At 54.5% G+C, this 25,926-nt stretch overlaps 1 protein-coding gene and 1 long non-coding RNA gene across 10 annotated transcripts; one reads left to right on the top strand and one right to left on the bottom strand.

Moving 5' to 3' along the window:
• Positions 1-4,143: 4,143 nt before the first annotated feature.
• On the bottom strand, positions 4,144-12,300 carry LOC128779178 (uncharacterized). The gene is made up of 3 exons (XR_008425070.1): positions 12,037-12,300; positions 4,488-7,669; positions 4,144-4,361 (listed from the first exon to the last, which is right to left on the bottom strand). It is a non-coding gene; the product is annotated as an uncharacterized lncRNA (long non-coding RNA).
• On the top strand, positions 10,724-25,097 carry ETV4 (ETS variant transcription factor 4). 9 transcript variants are annotated; one of them, XM_071219394.1, is made up of 13 exons: positions 10,724-10,934; positions 11,424-11,573; positions 11,755-11,848; positions 12,063-12,110; positions 18,553-18,606; positions 19,840-19,963; positions 20,445-20,606; positions 20,834-21,093; positions 22,879-22,953; positions 23,115-23,183; positions 23,362-23,534; positions 23,805-23,906; positions 24,256-25,097. In XM_071219394.1, the coding sequence occupies exons 2-13, from the start codon at positions 11,514-11,516 to the stop codon at positions 24,478-24,480; spliced, it is 1,446 nt and encodes a 481-aa protein (XP_071075495.1). In that variant the 5' UTR covers positions 10,724-10,934; positions 11,424-11,513; the 3' UTR covers positions 24,481-25,097. The 9 variants fall into 9 exon arrangements, with proteins under 9 accessions (XP_071075495.1, XP_071075496.1, XP_045045911.2 ...); XM_071219395.1 differs by having other exon boundaries at positions 19,837-19,963; positions 20,463-20,606; XM_045189976.3 differs by having other exon boundaries at positions 10,725-10,934; positions 11,463-11,573; positions 19,837-19,963.
• The last annotated feature ends 829 nt before the right edge of the window (positions 25,098-25,926 follow it).

Here is a 25,926-nt window from a genome sequence, read left to right as displayed (position 1 = left end):
GCTGCCATCTTTCCCCTTCAAATGCAGTGGCTGGACCTGGTTTGAGCCAAAAGCACAACTCATTCCCTAGCACTGTCTGAGAAGATGAAGTAAGCTTTGCCACTCCTGGAGGGGGCCCAGTGGGGGCTCAAAGTCACCAAGCCTCCCCCACCTCAGGGAGAAGAACACAGTTTTATCAGTGTGTTTCTGGAGTCTCCACCCTGGGCAGAAAACAGCAGAGACCAAGTAGGGCCCGACCCCCTGAACTCTAAGGGGCCCAGCACAGAAGGACCTCTAGGTCGAACAGGGCAGGTGGCTCAGAGCCTCTTCAGGCCAGAACTGGGGACACCCCTTCCAGGAGTGGCTCCCCCACCTTCGTGTAGACACGTACCTCGCCCAGGTTGCCTTGAGTGCCTTAAACCTGAGTTACGAAATATGTTGTTATTTTTATACCATTACACTGCCACTCCCACCCTCCGCCCTGACTAGACAGGAAGCCCCTGGCAGGCAGAGGCCTGTTTCACACCTCCGTGGACAAACCCCTCCCCCAGCACCCACTCAACTTCTTCCTTCATTCACAAGTATTATTGAGCACTGATGTAGGTGCCAGGGACCGAGGCTGGATGCCTGAGGCTCATTTTTGGAGGGGGTATCTACTGCTACATCTCTGACTGGGCCCCCAGCTTTGGTTGCCCAGGTTCCTAAAAGTAAAATTCCCCCCACTCCATCCCAGAAGGGGCAGTGAGTCCTGCCTAATGAGGAGAAGCCGAAAGCTACATGCTTATAAAGTTCCCCTTTCCCCTTCCTCTGGTGTGACAGCCCCGTGGAAAATTCACAGGCAGGATCTGGAATCTCAGCCAGAGAACAAGCCCAGGCTCCACCGGGGAAGCCTCAACACCCAGACCAGGCCTGGGCCCTGGGAAATTCGTGCAGTGCTACTGGTATGGGCAGGCCTGGGCAAGGTCAGGGCTGATAGGAGCCTCTCTTTCTCTCACGCCGACCTGAAATTTCTCACTCAGCTTTGTGGACAGTAAGCATAGACATCAGGCCTCAGGCCACAGAGCCAAGATTCCAAAAAGAAAATTCCAAGGCAAATATCCAGGTTTTTTTAGGCTCCCCACAACCCCCTGCTGTGACACCCTGGAGTTTTCACCCATCTGACCTGTGTCTTCCCGACTCCTGCCTTTGGTCCCAACACCCTGAGCCTGGGATACTCCCCACAGCCCCATACCCAAATCCTACCCACCTCAGTGCCAGCTCCATGCCACCTCCTCCAAGAAGTCCTCTCTGATCCTCCCAGGGAGGAAGGTCTCTCTCCCCTTTGACGACCCAAGTTCAGGCTGTGATCAGGACTTTGGCTTCTGAAATCAGACAAGCCTGGGTTCATAGGCTGGCTCTACCCCTTCCCAACCGGGTGACCTCAGGCCAAGTTCCCTCTCCCCGCTGAGCCTGTGCAGTTCTCACCTATAATAAGAGGATAACGACGGTACCTCTCTAACCTCCCACGGCACTTTGAGAGGATTAAATGATTTTCTAGAAGCGCAGGGCTCAGAATAGTGCCTGACACCCAGCACGCTTTGTTGGTGATTTCTATTTTACTTAGAGCCTTCTCCCCAGAGCAGAGAATGTCAATCTTCCCTACCAGAGGGTAAGTACAACCCCAAAAAGGCATTCCACGAGCGTGTGTTGAAACAACCCTTGAATGAATGAACCAATGGGGAGGGACTGGCCAGCACCACAAGGATTAGCTTTCAAAAGACTTGCTGTGAGCACTGCTCAGGATGATCTCCTTTTGTGACTTCAATGGTGGCCCTTCCCTCCTTGGTCAATGCCACCCAGGTACAGGGGCTTCTGGGAAATGCACCCGGTCCTTTGCTCATGTCTCTGACTCAGCTGCTCTTTGAGGCAAGTTCCCCACGTATCTCCGGCTGCCTCCCCCATGTCGGGGCAGAAAGGAAGGGGGAGCATGAAGCAGGCTGGTTAAACTCCTTCTTTGTGGGCATCGGAGTGCAGGCTGGAGCCAACGCCAGGGGCGTGGTGGCTGTGCCTGCCCTGGGATGTGCTGTCCTTTCTCACCCTGTGGACTCAGGTCCAGAGTCTGTGGTGATGGGCAGGGCTCTCCCCTGAAGATTCGCGAACCTCCTTCTCCATCTCCCTCAAAAGAAGTCAGGCTGCAGGAAGGCGAGAGCTCGGTGTGTTTGGAGCCCCTTTTCTCCTCTTGTGGGTCTCCCCCCCTCCCCCAGGGCCCTGAGAGGAAGCAGGCCGCCAGAGCCAGAGGCCATGCCACACGGAAGCACACCCCAAAGCCCCCACCTCTTTGTCACTTAACTCCACCCCACCTCCCTGCTGTCCTGACCAGGAGAGATACACCTTCAAAGGTCCCTCTCAGCCCCCTGGGGAAGGGCTCCCGCTGGGAAGATAGGTCACGGGCTGCCTTTGCTGCTGACGTGCCCAGACGTACTTGGCCCCTCCCTTGGGCTGGCTAACCAGCAACATGGACGCTTGTTCTGTGTGAAGTAGGTGCTCCCCCTCTGCTGCAGAGCAAGACTCAGCGGGCCCTCTCTGCGAAGGGCCAGGGAGTGCGTTTGCAGGCTCCATGAGTCATACCATCTCTCCCGCCATTGAAGCACAAAGCAACCATAGACGATATGGAAACCAAAAGCATGACTGTGTCCCAGTAAAGCCACTGATGAGCACTAAAATTTGAATTCCTCATATTTTTCATGGTATAACATTTTTTTCCCCAGTCATCGCAAAAAGTAAGAACCCTTGGTAGCTTACAGGCCACACAGAAACAGACCCTGGGCCTGCCTTCGCCCGCAGGTCCTGGTTTCCTGAGCCTCACTTTGGCAGGGCGTCCAAACTTTTGGTGTCTCTGCGCCACACTGGAAGAAGATGATTAAATGTATTTCAACATGGAATCACACAAAAAAAAATCTCATAATGTTTTAAGTGAATTTACGACGCTGTGTTGGGCCGCATTCCGAGGCATCCCGAGCCACGTGTGGCCCGAGGGCCGCAGGTCGGACACCCCTGATTTAGAGGCTCCAGTGCCTGTCCGTCCAGAGAGCATCCCCTGGCCACAAACTCCGTGGTTCCAGGGGCTGCACAAAGCAGCTGCCTTCCATTCAGCCTCAGCAGGCAGGTTGCGAAGCCCTGACTGTTCCAGCGGGGAGGCTGGGTACCACAGGGGGGTACAGAAAAGGAGTGAGCCACCCAGTCTGTCCCCAAAGAACTTCTAATCCAGTGCTAGGTGGGGGATGGGGGGCGGAGGAGATCCAAAACAAGTCTGAGGAGGGTTCTAATGCAAGGTCAAGGAAGAATGACTGAGAGGCACCTTACCTTGTCCAGTGAATAAGTAAGTTGTATGTGGCCTGCGTTGAGAACGTTGAAGGAGAGCAGGCAGCTCCCTGGGGGAATAAGTGTATCAAGGAAGATTTCGGGGAAGGAATGGTATCAGCAACAGATGTGAAAGGAAAAGGATCTTTGGAACTAAAGCTGCCACTCATGGTCTCTCTTCCTCCCAGGAAAGGGAGCCCTCCGGCTTTTGCACAAATCACTGAGGATGTGTAGCTTCTCTCCACCCCACCCCCACAATCCCATGGCCAGAGGACAGGTTCCACAGATAGGGGTAGGAGCCTGACTCATTTCTGAGCCTCTGGGCCCCAAGAACAAGTTTTTGTACCACATATAATTTGGAAAACACTCGCTGAGACTGAACTGAAGTTGGGGTCGGGACCAAAGCAGACAAAGAAGGTCTCCGGTGAAAACCGAATTACGGAGACAGCGGTGTGTCCTCTCTCTGTGCAGCCAGCTCTCTGGGCCCCAGGAAGATGTCACCCACGGGACGCGCCAGCTGTCTTGGGCACAGCCTTAGAGTCTCTCAGAGGGGATTCCTCATTCTGAAAAAATCACTGAGCCTCCCAACTTTGCGGAAATGAGAAGCAGTGACCACTGTGACCTGCGTATACACACTAGCACAGGATCCACAATCCCCCCACTCTCGACAGCCACCTCCTGCCTTTTAACTAGACCCCCCCACTTCTCTGCCAAAGAAGGTGGGGCCCCTTGTGGGTAGAAGCTCAGACATCCAACAGCCACTAGACCTGGGGGCCTTGAAGCCCCTCCCATAGAATTTGTCTTTATTTTTCATTGTAGGGGAGGTGCGGGAGTGAAGACAGCCATCCTAACATACATAGAACAACTTCCAGAAGTTCCAGTCCAGCTGCATAAATTGCTTCTTGACCAACATGATCTCCGGGTAAGCGAGGCTCTGTCGGGACGAAGTTCCTTCGGCTCTTGAACTGTTCACGCCACAGGGCTCGCAGTTCCGCACCGTTTGTGTAAGCAAAGGAGAAGGGACTGATGTACGCGTGTGAGATCTGTAATTGTGGTATAAATATATATGGTCTACGGCACCAGCCGTGCACACGACTTTGAATATCTTGGCTGCCTCTAGGAAGTTAAAATAAAACCAGAGATCATTAAACAGCTTCTGAATTTTATACCATGTGGCTGTCACTGCTGCTCAAGATGTTCACCTTTCTCAAATCACGAAACGTTTCACAACATTTACAGCCGTGTTTTCAGCAAAAGCAACATAAGATGTGAATTCCGTGGCTTCTGTTATGCAGACATAGCTGGGAAAAGAAAGACAAAGGCCTGGCTTCCACCTTGCAGCAAGGCAGAGAAAAATACAGAACCAAATACAATGTAAAATCTCCCCAAGTGAGATCCACACAGAGCAAGGATCCAGCCTGGGAAGCCACACAGGGTCAGAGGGAAGGAACTGGGTAGAGAAGTAACTGGGTACCAAATGGGGAGGTGGTGCAAGGAGCCCCAGAGGTCGAGCCCCTCCCAACATGAGTTTGCCCCAGCGTTGGGGGGGAGGAGGGAATACTGAAAGAGAGAGGAGAACCAAGTTACTCCTGCCCTTGAGATACACCAGTGGGTTCAAGTAGGGAAGAACCAGCCCCTCGCACATCACTGGAACTTCCGGGGTCCCTTCCCCAGTCCGACGCTCAGGTCCTTTGTCTCTAAAGCGGAGGGTTTGGCCCAGAAAGATCTCCAGGTGCCTCACAGCCCTAATATTCTCTGAGTTGATGGCTGCAGCCTTCTGCAAACGTGCATAAAATAGATTAGTTTCAGCAGTAGTAAAAACAAAACTGAAAATCAGATTTATCATTTTAATTAAATATACTTTACATTCTCAATTTCTAGGGAGCAAGATGCTCCACCACCACCACCCCCCTTCAGTTTTCCCTTTGTGGGAGACATTCGTGTCTCATGTGCAATTTAAGAAAATGCCAAACCACCCGCTAAGAAGACACACAATTAACAAGACCCTAACTGGTATTTCTTAACAGGAAAGTGGGACTTGTAGACAGGGGGGGAAAAAAAAAAAAGAACATAAAAAGGAAATGTCAGGGAGGGGAGGGTCAGGTGGGGTCAGGATACCAGAGGGCGGGGGACCAGGCTGGTAAGAACGTGTGCTTTTGTCTCTACTTGGCTCTCAGAAGCAGCTGCCGGGGAGCTGAGTGGAACCCAGGAACAGGGAATCTGAGGGTAGTTTGGTCCCATCACTCCCCCACCCCTGGGTGACCCAAGGCAAATTGTTCTCCAAACTTTCGAGTACTGGGCTATGAAATGTGACTAAAAATACCTACTCGGAGGAATGCTGGGAAAGTATAATAAGATTACATTATCTGCAGAAACTAAGGAAAACAACCAAGTGTCAAGCACGAACAGGAACACAGTAATTTGGAAACTACAGCTGGGATCCAGGATGCCTGGTGCTCCTCTGGTCAGGAATTGTGTCCCCTCGACATGTCCCCCAAAGTCCTTCCTTTCTGCCACGCTCTTCTCCACCCAGGTGCTCGGTTTCCAGGGAGTGGAAAGAAAGCGGCGCCTTGCCCCAGGAGAAGCATCATTTCCTGGGCTCCCAGCTCCATGGCCCGGACCATAAATTAACACCTGTGGCTGTAAATTACCAGATAAATCTGGCCTGGGGTCGCCAGCTAGACAGATGAGAATCAACAGGAGAAATAAATCCACAGCAGCAGCTCCCCAGGGAAAGCCCTAGAGCCTCAGGGGCAGTCAGGGATTGGTTGTGGGGAGGGGACAGACAGGGACAAAAGGGGGGAAAGAGTTTCTGTCTGGGGGAGGGGAAGCAAACTCAGGGGAAAAAAACCCCAGGAATTCCCACCCCCACCACCATTTCCTGAAAAAAAACAAAAATCCAGGATGAGTCAAGTTCCCAGGCTTCTGCCAGCTATGGGGGTCCCCGCAGCTGCCCTAGCGAGCTGGGACATCCACTAGATCGCTCATTATTCGTGATGACAAAAGCAAATATAGACACTCTCGGAGAACTGAGAGAGATTACGTAGAATAAACGGGCGTTTAATCTTTAAAGAAAGAAATCGCCTTCCCTTGGCAGAGCCCCGCCCGGGGGAGCTGTGGCCCTCATAATTCAAGTCTGCACTTAATTAAAAAACGGAGCATCCTGGACTCGGCCCAACTGGCACCGATTCCATTGCCATCCTTCAGTCCGTTGACGTCTGTCCGTGTGTCTCTCTCGTCAAAAGAAAGGAAAAACTTTCCAAAGGGAAAATAGAAGCTTCTGTCTTGCAGCTTTCAGAGAGGTCCTGTCTTGAGCTGGGGTGCTCCGTCTAAAAGCAGAGGGTTGGAATCCGAATGGATAGGGGAAGAGACAGAACAGGACGAGGACGGCTTTGCATTTGGGGTGGGTCCTGGAGGCAGCAAATATGAAAAGCTGAAGTCACCAGCACCGTCGAAAAAGAAAAATTACTTTCCTCGGGGCACCCTTGGTCTCTCTTTGGCCTCAGACTCTATTCCCAGCATTAGGCTCAACCTTTCCTCCTGGAACAATATTCCAGAAGAAAGGAGGACCCACTTACTCAGCCTTGTTTAAAAGTATGTCAGCAATCCTCATTGGGTTTCTGACAAGTTCCTGTACAGACCCCTCAAAGGTGACTTCCTGGGAGGAATCGGAAAATCCGCCCAGGGATTGGCTTGGCCAATCGGTGTCATTGTGTCCATTGTTCTGCTCCTGAGAATATGACAGCTGTCACTCCCGATTAGGGAACCAGAACCCCCCCACCTCGAAATCCTGGCTGCTGGCTCCATCTGCAGCAGGAGATGCCTGGGGAGTCAGGCTGGGGTAATCGTCTCCTCCTGCTTCTTGAGGACAGCCCCCCACCCCACCCCACAACACTAGGGACAGGGAGGCCCAGTCTCCACCCAAGGCCGAATCTTTCCATCTTTTCTCCTGAGACAGCTCTCCTCTGCCAGGGCGCCCTCTGGAGGTGAGCAGGACACCAGCTTTCCCTGTACCTTCCGTTTCTAGCCCCACAGGCTCCTTGGCCAGCTGCCTAGTGGGAGGGACCCCTTATCTGTTGTCAAGCACATTCTCCAAAAGTGGTACCTTTCCAACCATTTTCAAGGTAATAATAGTGACAATATCTGTGATCTTGTAAAGCCATCTGTGACAAAAGACACAGAGCAGCGGTTCTTCACAGTCCTACTCTGGGGTGACCCTGGCAGAGCCTCACCTCAGCAAACACACAAATGCACACACACCCTGTTGTAGGTGGGTGTTTCAGGAAGCTGCACACCCATCGTCCCCGGGTTCAGACATCGGCAGTTTGGAGGAAGCGATGTGAAAACAGGGCTGCGAGACACAATCAAAAGGAAGTTCAAGGACGGCACTTTTTTTTCTTGGCGGTCCTCACTCACCAGCCGGTGGGAAGACCCCGGGTTCCTCCATCCCCACCCCCTGACCCTGCTCTCCGGTTCATTCCCATGGTGATAAGTCCAGCCTGGCAGACACTGAAGGATTATAGGGCACTACTCACCCCTGTTTGTCTCAGTCATCCGGCCTTACCAACCTGTCCCTCTGTGGCCCTCTGAGCCCCATCCTTTAAGCCTTGGGACTCTTAGCTCTTGCAGACACTGAGGAAGCCAGGCCTTGGAAGACATTTCTGTCCTCCCTCACAGTCAGGCTGTACAGGTCACCTGGCCCCCCTGCCGCTGCTTTACCTGAAGGCCCCCCCGGGGAGAGCCTGCTTCTCTAAGACTCTTGAGCTTTTTAGTCTGATCCAGGTGCCTCAAAGAGCCTCCCCTTCCTTCACATCCCAGAACGAAGCCTCAGGCTGCCTTGGCATGAACATCTGCATATTTAAAACCCAGATTTACATTTTATAATTTAGACTCCTGCGAAGCTGGTTAGAGTCCAGCTCCAATATACTAAAGGGAAGGAAACATTTACCTATGCAACCCCCACCACAGGTGTGAAGGGGGTGTCAGGCAGTATGTTGTGTGTGTCCAGGGGGCCACTGTGAGCCCCCTGTCCGGCAGTGTCCGTGTGTACTCTCTGGCTCAGGCTTGTCCCCCACCTGGCTTGCCCTGTGTTTCCTCAAAATGTACCCATAAGTCTGTTTGGGGTGTCCTCAGTCTGTCGAGTGGACGCTTGGGGTTGAGGAGTGTTTTTAAGGCCTCGGTTTCCTCGTTGGTAAAATGGGGATGACACCTCACAGGACCGCTGTGTAGGCTGCACGAGTTAATGCGGGTCCAGTCCTTGCAGCCGAGCAAGGAAGGAGATGGTGGTTATTGTGACGTGACTTCTGACAGAAAGTTCCAGCCTCTCTGTCCCTTCCTTTCCCAAGTACCCGGAGCCCTGGAAGACACTCGGACATTCCCCCTGGAGAGCTCGCTGCTCTGAGTCTGGGCGTTGGGAGGGGAATGGGAGGCCAGGCGACAGCAGCGGTGGCACCTTGTCTCACTTAGCAGCATGCTGAGCCGGAGGAGGTCCCCGGATGGGGAGTGGGGTGGAGCAGCTACTCTCCACGGAGCCAGCAGTTCTCCATACAAGGTAAGAACTCAGAACCAGCTGGGGACCTCTAAAGAGCCCCCAGCTGGAGTGCCTGCTCTGGGACCCACCAGAATGTCCTTCATTGTCATGAAGCCGATATCAAAGCTGCCTTCAGGAAGAGTCCTCTGTCCTCCTCCCCCACTCCTCTTGGCCCAGAGACACAAGCTCTTCCCTAAACTGGTTCCATTCAGCCCAAAGCTGAGATCTGCTTGGGCTTGTCTCTCCTCTCTTGGGCAGGGTTCCTGCTGAGCTCCACTAGTTTTGTCTTTATTGTACTTATTCACGAACAGGTATTTCATGGGACCCTCATAAGCAAGAAGCAGGCTGGGGGAAGGATTACAGAGGCAAATGAGACCTCCAGGCCCTGGAGAGCTGACTATATCCTGAGGCAGAATAAAAGATATTCTGCCAGGGATCTGGCGAACAAAAGATATTCACCAGAGACATAGGCAAGAATGTTGTGGGTCCTTAAGGGACTGATTCAGGCTATCTGGAAGGCTTTCTGGAGAAGAGCGGCAGTAGACATGAGCCCTAAAGAATATTTCAGCAGCAGAAAGAAGGAAATTGAATTTCATTTTCCCAAAATGATCTTGTGGAATGAGCCCTAGACAGATGCTAGAGGTTGGGGGTTCTAGTCCCTGCTCGGGCGCTGACCAGCTGAAAGAGCTCGCATGTGTCATTTCCTTCTCTAAACAGACGGGAAGCAAAATCAAGCTCTCCTCAAATAAGTGCATAGACTTTAGACCCAGAGAATTATCTCAGAAAAAGTCCTGGGGGACTTCATGTCCTATGTGTCCCCAGGGTTGCAGCCTAAGCAGCCCGACTCCCAAGTGCTTGTCTTGGTCACAGCTGCTTGTCTGGCACCCAGCACTGTGTCTGGCACAATAAATGTTTGTGAAATAAAGTGAATAAATGAGGTGACAGAGACTATGACCAGCACTTTGTCTAGAACTGAAACCAGTCCTGCCCTCAGATCATCAGATCCCTTGGGGCTCTTGCTCCCTAATATCCTGTGTCTGCTCTTGGGATAAGAGGGAAGATGGCTGAAGGGAACTGCCCTTTCAAAGGTCCAGGCTAGGGCCTCTCCTGCAATCAGTAGAAAGTGGGTCACGGAACGCTCTGCAGAGCACAGGCCCTTGAGGAAAAGCCTGGATTCCATGCCAGCTTCCGTACATTGAGTGCCTACTGTGTATTAGCTCTCGTCACATAGCTTTAATTCATTTCATTGTGGCCTCAAAGGGCGGCGCAGGAGAACGCCGGCGATGGCGAACTGTAAACCCCAAAAGCTGACTGAGTGACCTCAGCCAAGTCCCCGCCCCCTCTGAGTGTTCATTTTCCATCTCTGTAAAATGGAGACAATAGAGCCACTTCGCCAGGTTACGGGAATGAAATGAACACGTGGAAGAGGAGCGCTTCATAAATGCTAGTTATTATCGTTCCTCTGGGCACACAAGTCCGCTCGCCTCCGCCCAGGGCGCCCACACAGACACGTTCACATTCCCACGTACATGCAGATGCAGAGACGCGTGCAGACGCCATTCGGAGGGGCTCGCTGAGCCTCAGACCCAAGGCCACTCCGAGCCCCGCAGAGAAGCCGTCGGGTCCTCCGCTTCCCTCCTTTTCTCTCAGCTCTTTCTGAATGAACTTCGGCCACGAGTTTATTTTTTTATGAATGAGAGCCCAAGCAGTGAATGAAGCCGGGAAGCAGTCCCTGCGTTCTGATTGGCCCCCGATGCTGGGAAACTCCGCCCCCCGGCTTGGCGAAGCAAGTCTCCGGATTGGCGGGCGTGCCCGGCCCTGGGGTTTCATTCACAAAAGTCAATGAAACAAAGGGAACAGGGTGGGGGGGTCAGGGGAGAGAAAGCCGGAGCTGAGGCAGAGGAAATGCACCAATCAGCGGTCCCTCCGGGCTCACTACTGTCCGCGACGCCCGGAAAACAAGCTGGTGCGCGGGGGACTAGGGGCCGGGGCCGCCTCGCTCCCGCTTAGCCCCGCGGCCCTCGCTGCAGCCCCGGGGCAAGCTCGTGACCCGCCCGCGGCTCCCGCACAGAAACTGCGGCCTCAGGTGAGGCTGCGGGAGGGGGAGGGAGGGAGAGTGTCCGTGATTCCCCGCCTCACCGCCAACACCCCCCCCCCCAACTTTCTCACCGCCACCTCTGCAGATTCCAGGATGGGTGGTGGGAGGCGCTGGCATACAGACTTGGAGGGGGCGCGGGAGTTGTGGGCGAGCGAATGGTGCGCGCCTCGCCTGCTCCTCCGCGCTCGAGCGCGCGCGCACACACACACACACATACACACACACACGTCTTATGTAACCGAGCCTGGGCAGAGCAGGGCTTCAGAAAGCAGCAGAAACAGCGACCCCGACTCCCAGGAGCAGGTGGGACCTCCTTTGGCGGGAGGGGAGTGGTGGCGGCGCTCAGCTCAGCAAGCGGAAACCCCCCCCCCCCCCCATCGCCTGAGTGAGTCGGAGAAGTTTTGCCGTCGGACCCAGAGCCTGGGGACGGTTCCCTCCCCATCGCCCTTACCCACCCCCATCCCGCTGTCTCCCTAGGACGGTGCGCGAACGCAGACCCCCCTCCCCCGCCCCCAGGTCTCTGCCCCCGCGCGGGGCCCGGGACTTACGGCCGGAGGGAGCGGCCGGATGGAGCGGAGGATGAAAGGCGGATACTTGGACCAGCAAGTGCCCTACACCTTCTGCAGCGTGAGCGCCGCGCCTGCCTCCACGCCCGCCCCTGCCCTGCACTCAGCCCCATAGCCCCTTCCCCGCGATCCTAGAGGGGTCCTGGGTTGCCCGGCCCCTGAGTCACCCCGGAAACCCAGTCCCACCCTCTTAACCAGCCGGCCTCAGGGTGACTCTGGGGCATTCTTCCCCTTTCCCGCAGAAATCACCCGGAAATGGGAGCTTGCGCGAAGCGCTGATGGTCCCGCAGGGGAAGCTCATGGACCCCGGTTCCCTGCCGCCCCCCGACTCCGAAGGTAAAGAGCCAGAGAGACAAACCGCGCCCCTCTCCACCACAGACGCCAAGAGATCCGATCCTGTAGCCCCCGCCCTTTTGACAAAAAGACACCCTCCAAGGGACTGATCGTTCTCGGCCCCTACTACCCCAAAGGGGCTCACGGGGCTCACAGGGGCGCCCTCTCTCTCACCATCACCTCCACCTCACCTCCAATTCCATTATTCACCCCTCAGATCTCTTCCAGGATCTAAGTCACTTCCAGGAGACGTGGCTCGCTGAAGGTGAGTAGTTCTGTGACCGTTTCTATGACTGTGGTGGGGGATGCTCGCTACCCCAGTATTCCACCTAGCCCACTTCCTCTCCCCCTGGCCTCAAAAAGCTCTCCAAGCCCCCCTCCCCACTTCCCCAGCCTTTCTGCTCTCCCCAGAGCCCAATGTGGACACTTATATTGATATTTATTTTCTCTACCCGGAGCAAGGCTTGTGTAACCAGGCCTGGGGATGAATCAGACCATTGTGTGGGGTATTTGCTTATTTGAATGGAACTTGGCCCCAGGCCCGTTTTCCTGGTTGAAATTTTCATTTGCAAAATTTGTTTGGCAGCAGCCACCGGGCTGCGGTGTGTGTTGGGGTGTGTTGTGGGGGGAAGGGGTGTGAGGAAGAAGAGGATGAGGAGAAAGAGCAATTAATTTGTTACCTATCTTCAGGAGTTGCCAAAACATTGATTTTTACCTAAACCCTTGGTTTCTGTTCTTCCCAGCTACCAGTGCCAAACAATTTTCTGTCTGAGCCAAAGAACAACAAAAGTTTAAATAATTCTTTTTTACAGCACTTTGTCAGAAGGCTGAGAGCCCCCCGCCTTTTCCCCCCAATAGCCTCGATTGTAATTCTGATGGCAACCGATCCTCCCTCCTCCTTTTCTCCTGAATTCCTCCACCCCAGGCAAATTCCGTGCCCCCCCCCCCCGGCTTGTTTCCCAGGGGGTTAGCCATAGCTGCAAGCTGGCTGAGGTGGGGTCAGTAGCTGGGCCTTGGCTCAGTGGGGAAGCGTGTTCTGGGGGTCTCCTGGTTGGAGTCATTGGTGTGTTTTCGTGGGGCCTGAGGGTGTCGCTGGCCAGGCTGCAGGTAGAAGGCTAATGATGTTTAGATAGTCTCTGAGGGGGAAGGGTTAACACCCCCATCTTAGTGTCCCTTTAACACTCTGAAAACCAAGAAACCACACTAGGAACGCCTTTTTGAAGGGGTTCTCTTTCTTAGAATCTCCCCAGCCCTCCACCTGGGTATCCTTGGTGATGGTTTTGAAGCTGCATCTGAGCTCCACTGAACCCGCTATAAAAGCTTGGGGTAGAAGGGGAAGACCCCTGATTAGAGCCTTGGAATGAGACTAGATCTGTCTTCACCACTGTGGTATCCCCAAAAATATATGTTAACAGAATGACTGTTGAGCACAGAGCAAGTGCTTGAGATATTTTGTGGAATTCAGGGTTCACCGGCTACTCGGGTGCTGGAGGGATCTGGGGGTGCTGAGGGTACTGTGCACGTCTTCCCAACTCCTCCAAGTCCTGGGTGCCCGGCTCCAGATTAAAAGCAGAGCTATGCCCAGCCTGCCCATCCTCCTCCCGAGCTTCCGAGGTTCCAGAGCTGGGCTGGAGCTGAAGAACACAGAGGTGTCAGTTTCCACAGTCTCTCAAAGACTTCCTTTCCCAACGCCTGATTTCTGTCTGGCCGCCAGGCTCCTTGTCTGTCAGCTGAGGGGTCCCCGCGCTCCCCACAATGGGCAGCTCCGGGAGCTGTGATTTAGGGGTAGGCTCAGAGGTTGGCATTTTGGCAGCAGCTGGTCCATTTGTGCCTGAGTTCGGAATGGGAACGGGAGAAAAATGTTCTCATCGCCTCTCAACCTTGGAAGCCCCACCCCTTGGCAGTGGGGGTCTAGAGACTGTACGTGTGTCTATCAGCATGTGTCAGTGTGACAGCAAGTGTGTGTTTCAGGCTGCTGCCCTGGGAGCATCTGTACATTTAAATCCAGTGGGTGGGGAGGTGGGGGTGGGTGCTGGGATCTCCTTGGTTCCCTCTCCTTCCTTCTGAGGGAGCAGCTCAGGTTCCCAGCTGGCGATGGATGGCCAGGCCTGAGGGGGGGATGCTGAGGCCACTCGCTCCTTCTCACTCTCTCTGCGGAGACAGATGCAGCTGCCGGGGCCCTGTCCCCCTGCACCATCCCAGCACCACCCCAGCCTCCTCTCCTGCCTCTTCCCACCAGGTCAGTGACCTCTACAGCCCAGGGGGACTTTTGGGGTGGCAGGGAGGGGCTAGCTTCTTTGGAAACGTGCCAGTAATGGGGCGCGTCAGTAGGAATGGGGGCTGGAGTCCAACTGCCCTCCCTCAGTTTGATTTTTTTCCCCAAAGCCCCAGTGTGGAGACAAGAAGCAGATCCTTGTAGAGTGTGGGGGTGGGGGTGGGGGTGGAGGGATTGTGAAAAATTCAGGGGGGATGCCCAGGTTGGATCCCGCCAGTGTGGTTGTGGGTTCTGAGTGCGGTGTCCGGGCATCACTGGGGGTGAGCGTGAGTGGGGGTCTGTGGGGGCAGGCGGTTCAGAGATCTTTGGGGTTGGGCGTTTTCTGGACAGAGTGAGGGGGTTGAATTGAGTCTAAGAGGGCATGTCTGGTTTCGGGCGCCTGGAGTCTGCTGAGTTGCTGGAGAAAGGATCGGGCTGCTGTAGGAAAACGCAGGCTGGGGCAGGCTGAACCCAGGCTGTGCCTGGTTACGGTAAAAGGTGTGCTGCTTCTGGTCCAGCATTCCTTTCCTGGCTCGTGGTGAACACTCGGGGACAATGACTTTGGTCTATTTGGTGGAAAGGAACGTGGACTCATACATGTCCTTTGTGTGAGGCTGGGGTCCATTGAGTCCCAGAAGCTCTGCAGAATAGTCGCAGGGGTCCTTGAGCCCTCTGACACTGTAACATTGTCGGGGTGCTCCCCCCACACAGGAATGTGGGTTATTTAGAAAGAGAATGATCCCTACCTTTTATGAGATTCTCAAAGGGATGGGTCTCTGCTCCCCTCCGCTTCCCGGTCCCCCTCCAAGGTCTACAGTCTCTTTGCCCTTTGGTTTCCCCCTTTGTCTTTGTACATCCAAAGGAGCCCCCATGTGTGAAGGGTGTGCGTGGGGGTGTTTCACTCATGTGCTGCTGTGAAGTGAAAGGAATCAGGGTGTGTGTGAATCCGTGTGTATGCAGGCCAGCGCCTCAGCATGTCGTGGGGAGAGATGAGGTTAATCCCTTCCCCTAGTCTTTCTTACCTACAATACCTCCTTTTACATATTTCTGTCTCCTTCCCTTCTAGAAGGCTCTTGTCCCCTCCATAGACAGAGAACTGGTTCCTTCCAGTACAGAGACTGCCAGGGTTGGGGCGGGGTAAGGGTGAGAGCTGAAGCTGGAGCAGGAGCTCTGGAGCATGGCTCCCTGCCTCTCCATTAGGACTCCTTAAGAGGTGCCTTTCCCCTGCTATTGGACCCTAGGAAAGGGAGAGGCTGATGGGGCCTATGCTGTGGGTGGCTAACCTGGGCTGGGCTTAGCTGCTTGGTTGGTTTAACCTTCTAATTCGAGAGCCCTGCTTGGGAGGTCCCAAGCCCCTCCTCTTCTGCTGCCCCTCCCCTCCTCCTTAGAGGGATGTTCCCTAAAATTTTCTCTCTCTTTGGGCATTACGCTAGCTTGGCACTTTTCCTATCCTTCACCACCTGCCATGTCCTCAGGCAGATAAACTCAACCCTCGTGCCAGGTTGGAGTTGGGGGAAGACTGTACCACGCAGCCTTGGCAGCCAGAACTCAGCCAAGTCAACAAATAGAGAGAGTGGCGTTCAATCAAGACCAAACATGGGCATTAGAAATTCCCCTGCTCTCCAGGAACGGGAGGTGCAGTGTTACTGTTCCTATTCCTATCTTTGTTAACAGTTTCTCAGTGACTGAGGCCCTCTCCTGCCCTGTGGGGAGAAGCCAGTGGTATAGGGAAGGGCCAACCAGGGACTGGGGTTCGCACCCTAGCCCATTTTTGCCCCGCTTTCTCCTGGCCCTGGAAGAGGATGGCACCACCTCTCCGGGGGTGTGGGCTGAGGAGAGGGGCTTCTGGTCAGACCTTCAGGCCTGAGGTGGGAGCAAAGGCAAGATGCCCCCTAGGGCTCTCTAGGGTCTTTGGAGCTGGCGTGTGACGCCAGCAGGAGATGCCCCCAGCCCATTACCTCAGCAGAAAGCAGCAGTTAGTGAAGCCCCAGCGGGGGCCCACGAGCTCAGCCTCCCCGTGGTCTGCACCCCCACCTCTGGGTCCTTTTTGCCCAAGTAGCAGGGAGGGAAAGGTTGCTCATCCTGCTTCTGTCACCCCCATCCAGGCCCCAGTGTTCAGGCCAGAGGACACAGCATGGTTGAACGAGGGCCTTGCTCCCCTGCGGAGTGTTTTTCCCAAACCTGCACCTGGACCCCGCCCCGGACCAGTGGGATGAGATGGGGGGGGCTGGGCAACCCTGTGTGAACAGTGTCCCCAGATTCTTGGCTGGGGCCAGCTGGGGAAGGGCTGCCTTGGTGCCTAGTGGCGCTCGGAAAAATGCGTGCCCGTGCGTTTTATTTGTTTTTGCCCAGGGGTTTCATGTCCTACTGATTCGTTGGGTCACTTGAGAACTGTGTTGTGCTCGCATTCCCTAAGTTCTTTAGCTGCTGGTGGCTCCCAATTCTTAAACCCCCTCCTCCCAATCCCTCTGTCGAGAACTCAGCAACCTGTAACGTCTCTTTGACAACACTTGGCACCTCTGATACTTAAAGCAGGTTGGTGAAGAATTTTCCTGCCACAGCCTAAAGCATCCCTTGTGAGAGAGGCTTTCCCCAGGGGACTCGGTGGGGGGGGAGGGGGGGAACCCTGAGGGTGAAGGAAGAGCTGGCTCATTCAGATCTTTTCGGTTCTTGCTCCCAGTCCCACCTTGCTGGCTCCCACCAGCCTGAGGACAGGGGTCACTGTATGTTTATTAAGAGTCCACAAATCCTGCTTTGAGGGTCTGTTCTGAGTCAGAGCCTGCTCCTGCGGTATCGGAGAATCAGATGAACGAACAAGACCGATAAAGCCCCTGCCCTCAGAAAGCTTAACTTTCTGGTAGAGGAGATGGACGATAAACATGTAAACAGAAGTTAATAAGTTCCGGTAGCCATACGTGCTGGGGGAAAAGTGAAACAGATGTAAGAAAGGGCTGGGGGGGACCAGTTTGGTCTGATGGGCAGAGAAGGTCTCTGAGGAGTGACAAAGTGAGCTGAGACATCAGTGGCCAGAAAACACAGGCAGGCAAAGATCTGGGGAAGAGGGATCAAGCTGATCAGCTTTGAGGACCCAAAAGGAGACCAGAGCTCCAGAGAGTAAAGGGCTGGGAGAGGCAAGCAGCATCAGACCCTGCTTGCGGGGCCTTGGAGCCCAAGGGCAGGAGTTTGGGATCCATGCTTAAGTAAGGGAGAGTGGCGATTTGACTTCTGTTGTAGAAAAGTCCACTCTTGACGGCTTTGTGGAGAACAACTGACTGTAGGATGTGAGAGCGGAAGTAGGAGTTCTGATCAGAAGCTGTGGCTGAAATGCAAGGAAGAACTATGGAGCCTGTGCCCAGGAGCAGAGCAGTAGAGCTTGTGGTGTGCATTCGTACAGGCTAGGACAAGGGAGGGTGTTCTCGAGCCGCCTCCTCGGACCCTCACCCTTACCAGCCATTCCCAGCTCTGGTCATTTAATCCACCAGTTTGCCCACTGTCCAGTCTGAGAGCAGTCTCCTTGGCTTTTATCACCTCATTTTGAGCTACTCTCTTCCTGGACTATCAGTTTTTCTTGGTACCTCCCCTTTCCTGCTGCAATCTATTCTTGAGAGAGGGGCAAAAGTGGACAAAGACTCTGGGGTCAGGGGAGGCGCTCGGCAGTGTACCCACCTGAAGGAGTTGGCGAGGCCAGTGTCAGAACCAGAAATCAATCCGGATATCCAGGTTGGAGGCCGTGGATGAGCTGCTGTTCTATTTTAGTTTTGCTGCCTAATCCCCAAACCCAGCTCCACCCACACTGGCACCCTGGGAATGTTCCTCCGACTTCCCTGCCCTGGGAGCCCTCCTCTCTTCTAGCTGCACATCAAAAGGATGAGGCACCTGACCTCCCAGTGTCCCCAGCCTCTTCCTCTCCCGTTGTCATCCTTCCTTTTTCTTTTTTACTTCTCTCAAACCACCTTCTTTTTTTCTCCATTCCATCTCCTTTCTCAGGATCTAGATTTCTAGATTTCACCCTGGAGGTTTTATAAAATGCAGATTCCTGGGTTTAGCCTAGATTCAGAATCTCCCCATGGGATTCGAAATCCACAGAATCATTCTCTCTGTGACGCCTGCCCATCCCAGATGCGACTCTGCTGTCAGCTTTGAGAGCTTTGTAAACTCTGAGGGGCACGGCTGTCTTCACTTCGGAAAAATGGAGGGAACAAAGACAAAGCATCTAGGAAAAGACTGGAATCTGCTCAGACAGGTCTGGGAATTTGCAGCCTCCCCTCCAGGGTCTTAAGGGAGCCCAGAGACGGAGGGCACTAGGACCTGGTATGGAGTTGCCTGTATTCCTGGGAAGGATGGTTTCTTTTTCTGGGCGGGTGCTAGTCTACAGGGCTGCCTTAATTGTATCTCCCAGGGGCTGCCATCCAGGGCTTCTCAACCCAGACTCACCTTTGACCTTTCTCCACAGCTCAGGTACCAGACAGTGATGAACAGTTTGTTCCTGATTTCCACTCAGAAAACTGTGAGTAGAGGGTCCTGGGTAAAGGGGATGGGGAGTGGGGAAGGGCAGGAAGTGAGTCATAGGGACAGAGAATGACAAAAGATCAACTTGATCTCCTAAAGAAAGGGGTGGGTTCCCCCCTAAAGCGCAGGGTACCCCATTCTTGGATTTGGACTCAAAGACCAAGGCAATAAGTGGGAGATGAAGACCTTGGTTCAAATGGGGGCTTTCTCCGTTCTAGCTGTGTGCCCGTGGAGCATACACTTCATCTCTCTGATTCTCCGTTTCCTTATTTCTAAAATAGGGGCTCAGTCCAGTTCTACCATTCTATGTTACTTTCATGCAGCTTGGGGGCTGTTTTGCCCACCCCCTCCCGACGTGTGGCAATGTCTGTAGACACACTTGGTTGCCACAACTGGGGGAGATGCTGTTGGCATCTAGTGGGTAGAGGCCAGGGATGCTGCTAAACACCTAGAGCACTCGGGATAGCAACGCCCCCCACCCACCCCGCACAAAAAATTATCTGGCCCAAATGGCAAAAGTGCTGCTGTTGAAAAATCCTGCTTGAATGTCAGATACTTTGCTGTCAACTGCCTTCATCGATGAAATGGAACAGGGCACATACAATGGAGAACAGCAGATGACAGAACAGTTGATTACAGGCATTTGACCTGATAGCAGGGAGGCGGAATCTCACCCTGTCGACTTGGAGCCAGTTCTTTGCGGCTCTGCCTGGTGGCTGGAGTTTCTGGACCCAGCAGGGACCACAGGAAAGGCCAATGTTCTTCACAGATAATTAGGAGCATGTGTACAATGTTAGTCAGCTGACATGCAAGTGGGCTAATATCCAACCTTAACCAGAAAAAGAAAGATTCTTTACAGCCCCAAATAAGAAAACATTTTCCCTTGGAATTTTCCAGGGCACTCAGGAAAACCACAGGCCCTAGGTTGCAGGTGCTTACCCCGACAAAGTTGTTGTGGGGGGTGGGGGCTGCATTACATGTTTAACTCTAGACTGTTTCTTTGGCTAATACTGGGCATCCGCCTGATGTATAAAACTAGACGTAATGTAAATAGCCAAACTTTTTCAAAGTGTCTGACTATGAATCTCTAAAAATTGAAACCCAGAGAGGGGTGAGGCTGTACCCGTCACCCAGCTGGTCCTCAGAGAGCCGAAGGTGTTACAAGCTCTTCCTGCCTCTTCTGTGACACGCTCTGGCCCTCCTCTGCCCCTCCCCCCAATCCCCGCAGTAGCTTTTCACAGCCCCACCACCAGGATCAAGAAGGAGCCCCAGAGTCCCCGCACAGACCCGGCCCTGTCCTGCAGCAGGAAGCCGCCACTCCCCTACCACCATGGCGAGCAGTGCCTTTATTCCAGGTGAGCCCCCCCACCCCCAACCCATGAGGGGCAGGATGGAGGAGGGAAGAAGGCACTCCCAAACAGAGGCAGCAGCTGGAATGCAAGTTAGACAACAGAAAGGACTTCCTAGCTCCTTTCAGGGAGCAGTACAGCTCAGGATTTCGTCTGAGTGGTTAGGATGAAAACCATAGCAGGGGCTTCAGGGGATGTGTGTTAAGGCCAGGGCTGAGTTTGTTTCCACTAAAGAAGCCACTGTCCCACCCAGCCCAGTGGCTCTGGGCTGGAGAGAGGTGTTCTCACGACTACACCCGTTTCAGCTTTTATGAAAGAGGAAGAAGAGTTCATTTGGGGCCGAGTCTGGCTCATGCCATTCCTTTCCCAGCAGCTTCTCCTCTTCTATAATCCTTGTGCCCTCACTTGTCTGGGGATGGATGAAGGGTTCAAAGATGCTCGCCCGGCTTCTCTGCCCCCCTCACCCCTGTCTCCCCCTCAACTCCAGTGCCTATGACCCTCCTAGACAAATCGCCATCAAGTCCCCTGCCCCTGGTGCCCCTGGACAGTCGCCCCTGCAGCCCTTTCCCCGGGCAGAACAACGGACTTTTCTGAGATCCTCTGGCACCTCCCAGCCCCACCCTGGCCATGGGTACCTTGGGGAGCAGAGGTAAGGAGAACCCCCGGAATGTGGGCCCAGATCTTGGCAGTCTTCCGTCAATCCCAGTGTTGGCACTTGCCCTTAAGAGCCCTGGTGTGGTGGGTGGAGGTAGGGACGAAGGGATATTGACACCCCCCCAGACATACACTGGAGCCTACTCTGCAAGCTCTGGGAGTGGCAGACTCCAGGAGGGCTCAATCTCATATTCTCTTCCTTCTCCTTCCAACCACATCCAGCTCCGTCTTCCAGCAGCCCGTGGATATTTGCCACTCCTTCACATCCTCTCAGGGAGGGGGCCGGGAACCCCTCCCCGCCCCCTACCAACACCAGCTGTCAGAGCCCTGCCCACCCTACCCCCAGCAGAGCTTCAAGCAGGAATACCTTGACCCCCTGTACGAACAGCTGGCCATGGGCCAGGGTGGGGTCAATGGGCACAGGTACCCAGGGGCGGGGGTGGTGATCAAACAAGAGCAGACGGACTTCGCCTACGACTCGGGTAAGAGACATTTCAGGTGGGAGGGGTTGGGGTGAGGTTGCTGGGTGGGGTGGCCAGAATGTCTTTCCGAAAGCTTTTTTAACTTCCTGTCCTTTTACCAGTTCTAACCCATTCGCTTTTTTTCGTAGCTGTAAAAGAATGGTCATTTTTCACTCAGCAAACATATTCAGATCAATGAGATGTAGGCCCTTGCCCTCAAGTAGTATGTGACTTAGTAGGAAAGTTAAGGTATTTCTTTCTGCGTCTGTTCAGCAGGTGTTTGGGGTTTTAATTACCCACGGAAGCCAAAGTACTGTTCGAGAGCATGAATGTGTGGAGTTGGAGGGTACAGAGATGAGTAAGATGAATAGGTTGTCCTCTGTCCCCACAGACACTTAAAAATACAAAGGGATTTGAATGGAGAAACATGAACTTGAAACTAGCCAGGCTCATAGTTCCCACTTGGGAATCAGGGTTAACATGTGGTTTCCGCAACCCATTCAAGCCTAAAAGTTGATGGATGACCCACCCTCCTGGCCAGAGTTGGATACTGGAAGTAGGGACTGCTGTAAATTCTAGTTCCCCCTGGTGTTGACCTGAGTGAGATGTGCTCAGCCATATTCATTAATAGTTGGAGTTCAAAGCCCCAAGTGCAGAGGGAGGACATTCTCAGGAAGGGCCCAGAAACCTTGGCTTGTTACATTGTTTCCATCCCTACATTTGAGCTTTTTTGCAAACTTGCAGGAGAAAAATAAATTCAGCTATTCGAGTAGGCTCAGAGCTGGCCAGAGCTTTCAAATTTCCTTTTGATGCCCAGCTTTTTAGGGGCAGGGGAATGAACCACAAACCCCCAGGCTACCCACCCGAGTGAGAACCAGAAGGGTGCACCTCTCCTCAACCCCAGGGCATAAGCCTGAGCCATGCCTGGCAGTGAGATGCAGGCAAGAGGAGGGAGAAGCTCTTGCTGCTGACCTTCAAAGGATGTAGACCGGAGGAGATCAAGTTACATGCCCTTGAACTCCTGCCCCTCCCCCTTCAGCTTCCTCTGAATGGAGTCAGGAATTCCATTCACAAAATGGTTGCATGAATGAGCCCACCCTCCCGCCTCCTCCCGGAGGTGTCAGGTTTCACCATCTCATTCATAGGTGGGAGTGGAGGGGGTAGGGCAGAAGGGGCTGGAACTTGAACGGGTGGCTTCACACTGGCAGCTGCCTCCAGGTGGATTGGGGAGGTTTCAATCCTATGGAATGGAATGAAATGGAGTGGAATGTGCTCTGCTGTCAGACCTGAAAAACACCCAGGCCCATGCGCATTGCCTCTTCCCCAGATACAGATACATGCAGTCTCTTTCCCTCCCCAACCCCCTCACCCTCCTCACCTCCATTCGCCCCTCCCTCACATACAAACCGGGCAGGGAATCTGACCTGCTGACCGGAGATGAGCCCATTCCAAGAGAGTCTTAGACCTGGACACTGAACCCTTTCCCCGGAGGTTCATCTCTATCCCTCCCTCCTCCCCTTCAACTCACAGGAAACAGCTGCTCCCTGGAATCCTGGGCCTTGTGGAACAGCTTTACCCAGCCCCAGCTGCTGCCGTCGCTGCCCTCTGGCCCAGACCCCGAGCTGAGGGGTTCCAGCCTCACACCCACTCTGGGTGAACTTCCCGTGGGACCGGTGGCAGGCAGGCAGGCAGCTGGGAACAGGACCAGAAAGCAGGCTGGCAGGAAGTCCTTCCATGTGTGTAGGCCTGCCGCCCCCATCTCCATCCCAGCCACCTATAACGCCACCCTTCTTTCTCTACCCCCAGATGTCCCTGGGTGTGCATCAATGTACATCCACCCAGAGGGTTTTCCTGGGCCCTCTCCAGGCGACGGGACCGTGGGTAAGGTGGCCCTCCCCTTCCTGCCAAGCCCTCCAGGCTGGGAGAGGGAGTTCTGCGATGGGGGGTGGGGGGTTGGTCTCCTGGCCAGGAGTCCCTCTAGACACTCTGGGGTCTCGTTAGTGATCCCCCTGACCCGAGTGGCCCCCAACTTCCTCCTCCAGGCTATGGCTATGAGAAACCTGTGCGACCATTCCCAGATGATGTCTGTGTCGTCCCTGAGAAATTTGAAGGTCAGAGAAGTGACTGTTCGTGAGAGGGTCAAGGGGTCTTATCCACGCCCTCTGACTGTGTCACCTGGGAATCACATGACATTTCATGAGAAAGGGCCTGGGAAGACCCCTGGGAGAGAAGGTTGCCTGGGGCACCTGAAAACACAAACCCTGCACCCCTGTTTCCTGTGTTCCCCAGGAGACATCAAGCAGGAAGGGGTTGGAGCATTCCGAGAGGGACCGCCCTACCAGCGCCGGGGTGCCTTGCAGCTGTGGCAGTTCCTGGTGGCCCTGCTAGATGACCCAACAAATGCTCACTTCATTGCCTGGACAGGCCGGGGGATGGAGTTCAAACTAATCGAGCCTGAGGAGGTGGGCCTCTCAGATGTCCCCACCTCTCCTCCCAACAGCTATGGGGCCTGGAGATGAGAGAGCCTGGGGACCAGTGGAATGTGTCTTCACCATCATCGTCGCTTTACCTAACCGGAATTCTTACCAAACCTGGCTCTGTGGGCTGGTGCTTCCTTGCAGGACCAGCTCAGCGTTTGGCACTAAGAGTCTGAAGTGTTCTTTCTGATCTGCCCCCCATTTTTCCTCTGCTGAGCTAGCATCGCCATCCCAAAGCCCTCCTGTTCCCCGCAGGTTGCCAGGCTCTGGGGCATCCAGAAGAACCGGCCAGCCATGAATTACGACAAACTGAGCCGCTCGCTCCGGTACTATTATGAGAAAGGCATCATGCAGAAGGTCAGGGGCTACGGATTCGGGGACGAGAGGGTGGCGGCAGGTGGAAAGGTGATGAGGACAGGACAGGAACATTCCCACAGAGTTTGTAGGAGCAGATAATGAAGCAGTCAGAAGGGACAAAAAATTGTGGGCAATCCCAAAGTTTTCTGTCCCAAAAAGAGTGCTAAATCGTAACTGAGAAGCCCAAAGCATGGAGAGATGAGATTAGAGGTGAACAGGAGAGGGAGGTGGCTGCTTAGAGGAACCAGTATGGGAGAGAAACGTGCCCCAAACATCTGCCTGGCCCCACTCCCCACCCCTTCATTGACCTGGGCAGAGGGAGACTGACCCAGCCCCCCTTTTCCCACAGGTGGCTGGCGAGCGTTACGTGTACAAGTTTGTGTGCGAGCCTGAGGCCCTCTTCTCTCTGGCCTTCCCGGACAATCAGCGTCCAGCCCTCAAGGCCGAGTTTGACAGGCCAGTCAGTGAGGAGGACACAGTTCCTTTGTCCCACTTGGACGAGAGCCCCGCCTACCTCCCAGAGCTGGCTGGCCCTGCCCAGCCCTTTGGCCCCAAGGGTGGCTACTCCTACTAGCCCCTAGCAGCTGCCCCCTTGCCACCTGGGTGCTGCCCTGTGTACATATAGATGAGTTCGGTGTTGGGGGAACCCTCACTCTGAAATCCACAGATATCTTTGGAGCAGATCCCCCGAATCCGTGGGAAGGAAAAGCGGAGACAACGCAAGTGCAAAAGTGGGGTCTCAGAAACTCCTGGGGGTCTCACCTCTGGCCTTTTCCTAGGCCCAGCTTAAAGGCCCAAGCCCCACTCCCTCTCCCCAGTCACAGGAAACAAGAGTTTGTTCTGGGGGAGAAAGAAGGAATGCCCCCACTTTATCCTGGTGGAGAGGGGTGCACTGAACTCCCCAGACCTCCCATGGCAGGGAGGCAGAAGACTGGATCCTGTATTCCAGTCCAAGCTGTGGCCCCGGAGGGTCCTGCTTGCTTGCCAGTTCTTGGTGCTCTGTTCCCAGAGGCAGGGGGAGGCTGGAAGAAGGGCCTGGGATGGGGCCGGGGTTGCTGGTGGAGGCAAGGAGGGCTGGGTGCCTGCTCTGAGGGCCCTTTGCTCTGCCTGTTCCTAGGCCCAGGCCTGGGGATGTCACCTCCACCTCCACCACGTATGCCAGCCCCTAATAAAGGCCCCGCGTCTCCTGTTCTCCTGTGTGCTCTTGGCTGCCACTGAGAGAAGACCTGGGGTTGGAAAGAGCTGGGCCAATTGGGGCAGATGATCAGAGTTTGGGGCCTGACCCTGACACTTAGGTTACAAATGGGTTCTTGCGAAAAGACAGTTCACCTCTGACTTTCCCTCTGAAAAACGGGCTCATATACCCTTTCCCTGTCCCGGGACCATCGTGTGAGGACCGTGGAATAATGCACGCTGGGCACTTTGAAATCTAGACCAGTGCTTTTTGGTCGCCTGCAGCACAGTTCCTACAGCCGCCTCCCAGGGCGGGTCACTGAGCTCCGGCTCCGGGCTTGCTCAGGCAGCATGTGGCCTGTGGTTTCTGTGACCACAGTTGCCCCCGTGAGCCACACAACTCATATGCACCCTAACTTGTGTGCCTGCCCCCCACCACTCCTGCCGTGGCTCCTGGGTGCTGTTTCTGCTGGAGCTGAGGTTGACCGTTTGCAGAGGATCTGGAGGGGAAAGGTACCCCCAGGCAAGAGGGTGAAGGGAGAGGCTGGAACAAGCCCTGGGTTCTGGTCACTAGATCTTTGGGGAGAAGGGAAGTAGGAAACTTAAGATTCTCCTTGCCCAGATCTGGGAGAGACTAGAACCTGGGCCGAGTCTTCTGGGGGTGAGCGGGAAAGGCAGGGCTGGAAAAGCAGTGACAGCTAGAGCTGGGGGTGACAGCAATTACGACCGAGGGCTGGCTGTGGAGGCTAACAGGGCAGTTGTGGGCCCAGCCCCCATGCAAACAGCTTCGTGGAAGCCAGGCGCTCCAATTAAATCAGAACCACAGCCACGCAGGGCCACCCTCCCC

This window comes from Desmodus rotundus, chromosome 9, assembly GCF_022682495.2.
Source record: "Desmodus rotundus isolate HL8 chromosome 9, HLdesRot8A.1, whole genome shotgun sequence".
Classification (NCBI taxonomy): domain Eukaryota; kingdom Metazoa; phylum Chordata; class Mammalia; order Chiroptera; family Phyllostomidae; genus Desmodus; species Desmodus rotundus.
This window is presented reverse-complemented; position numbering and strand designations above follow the sequence as displayed.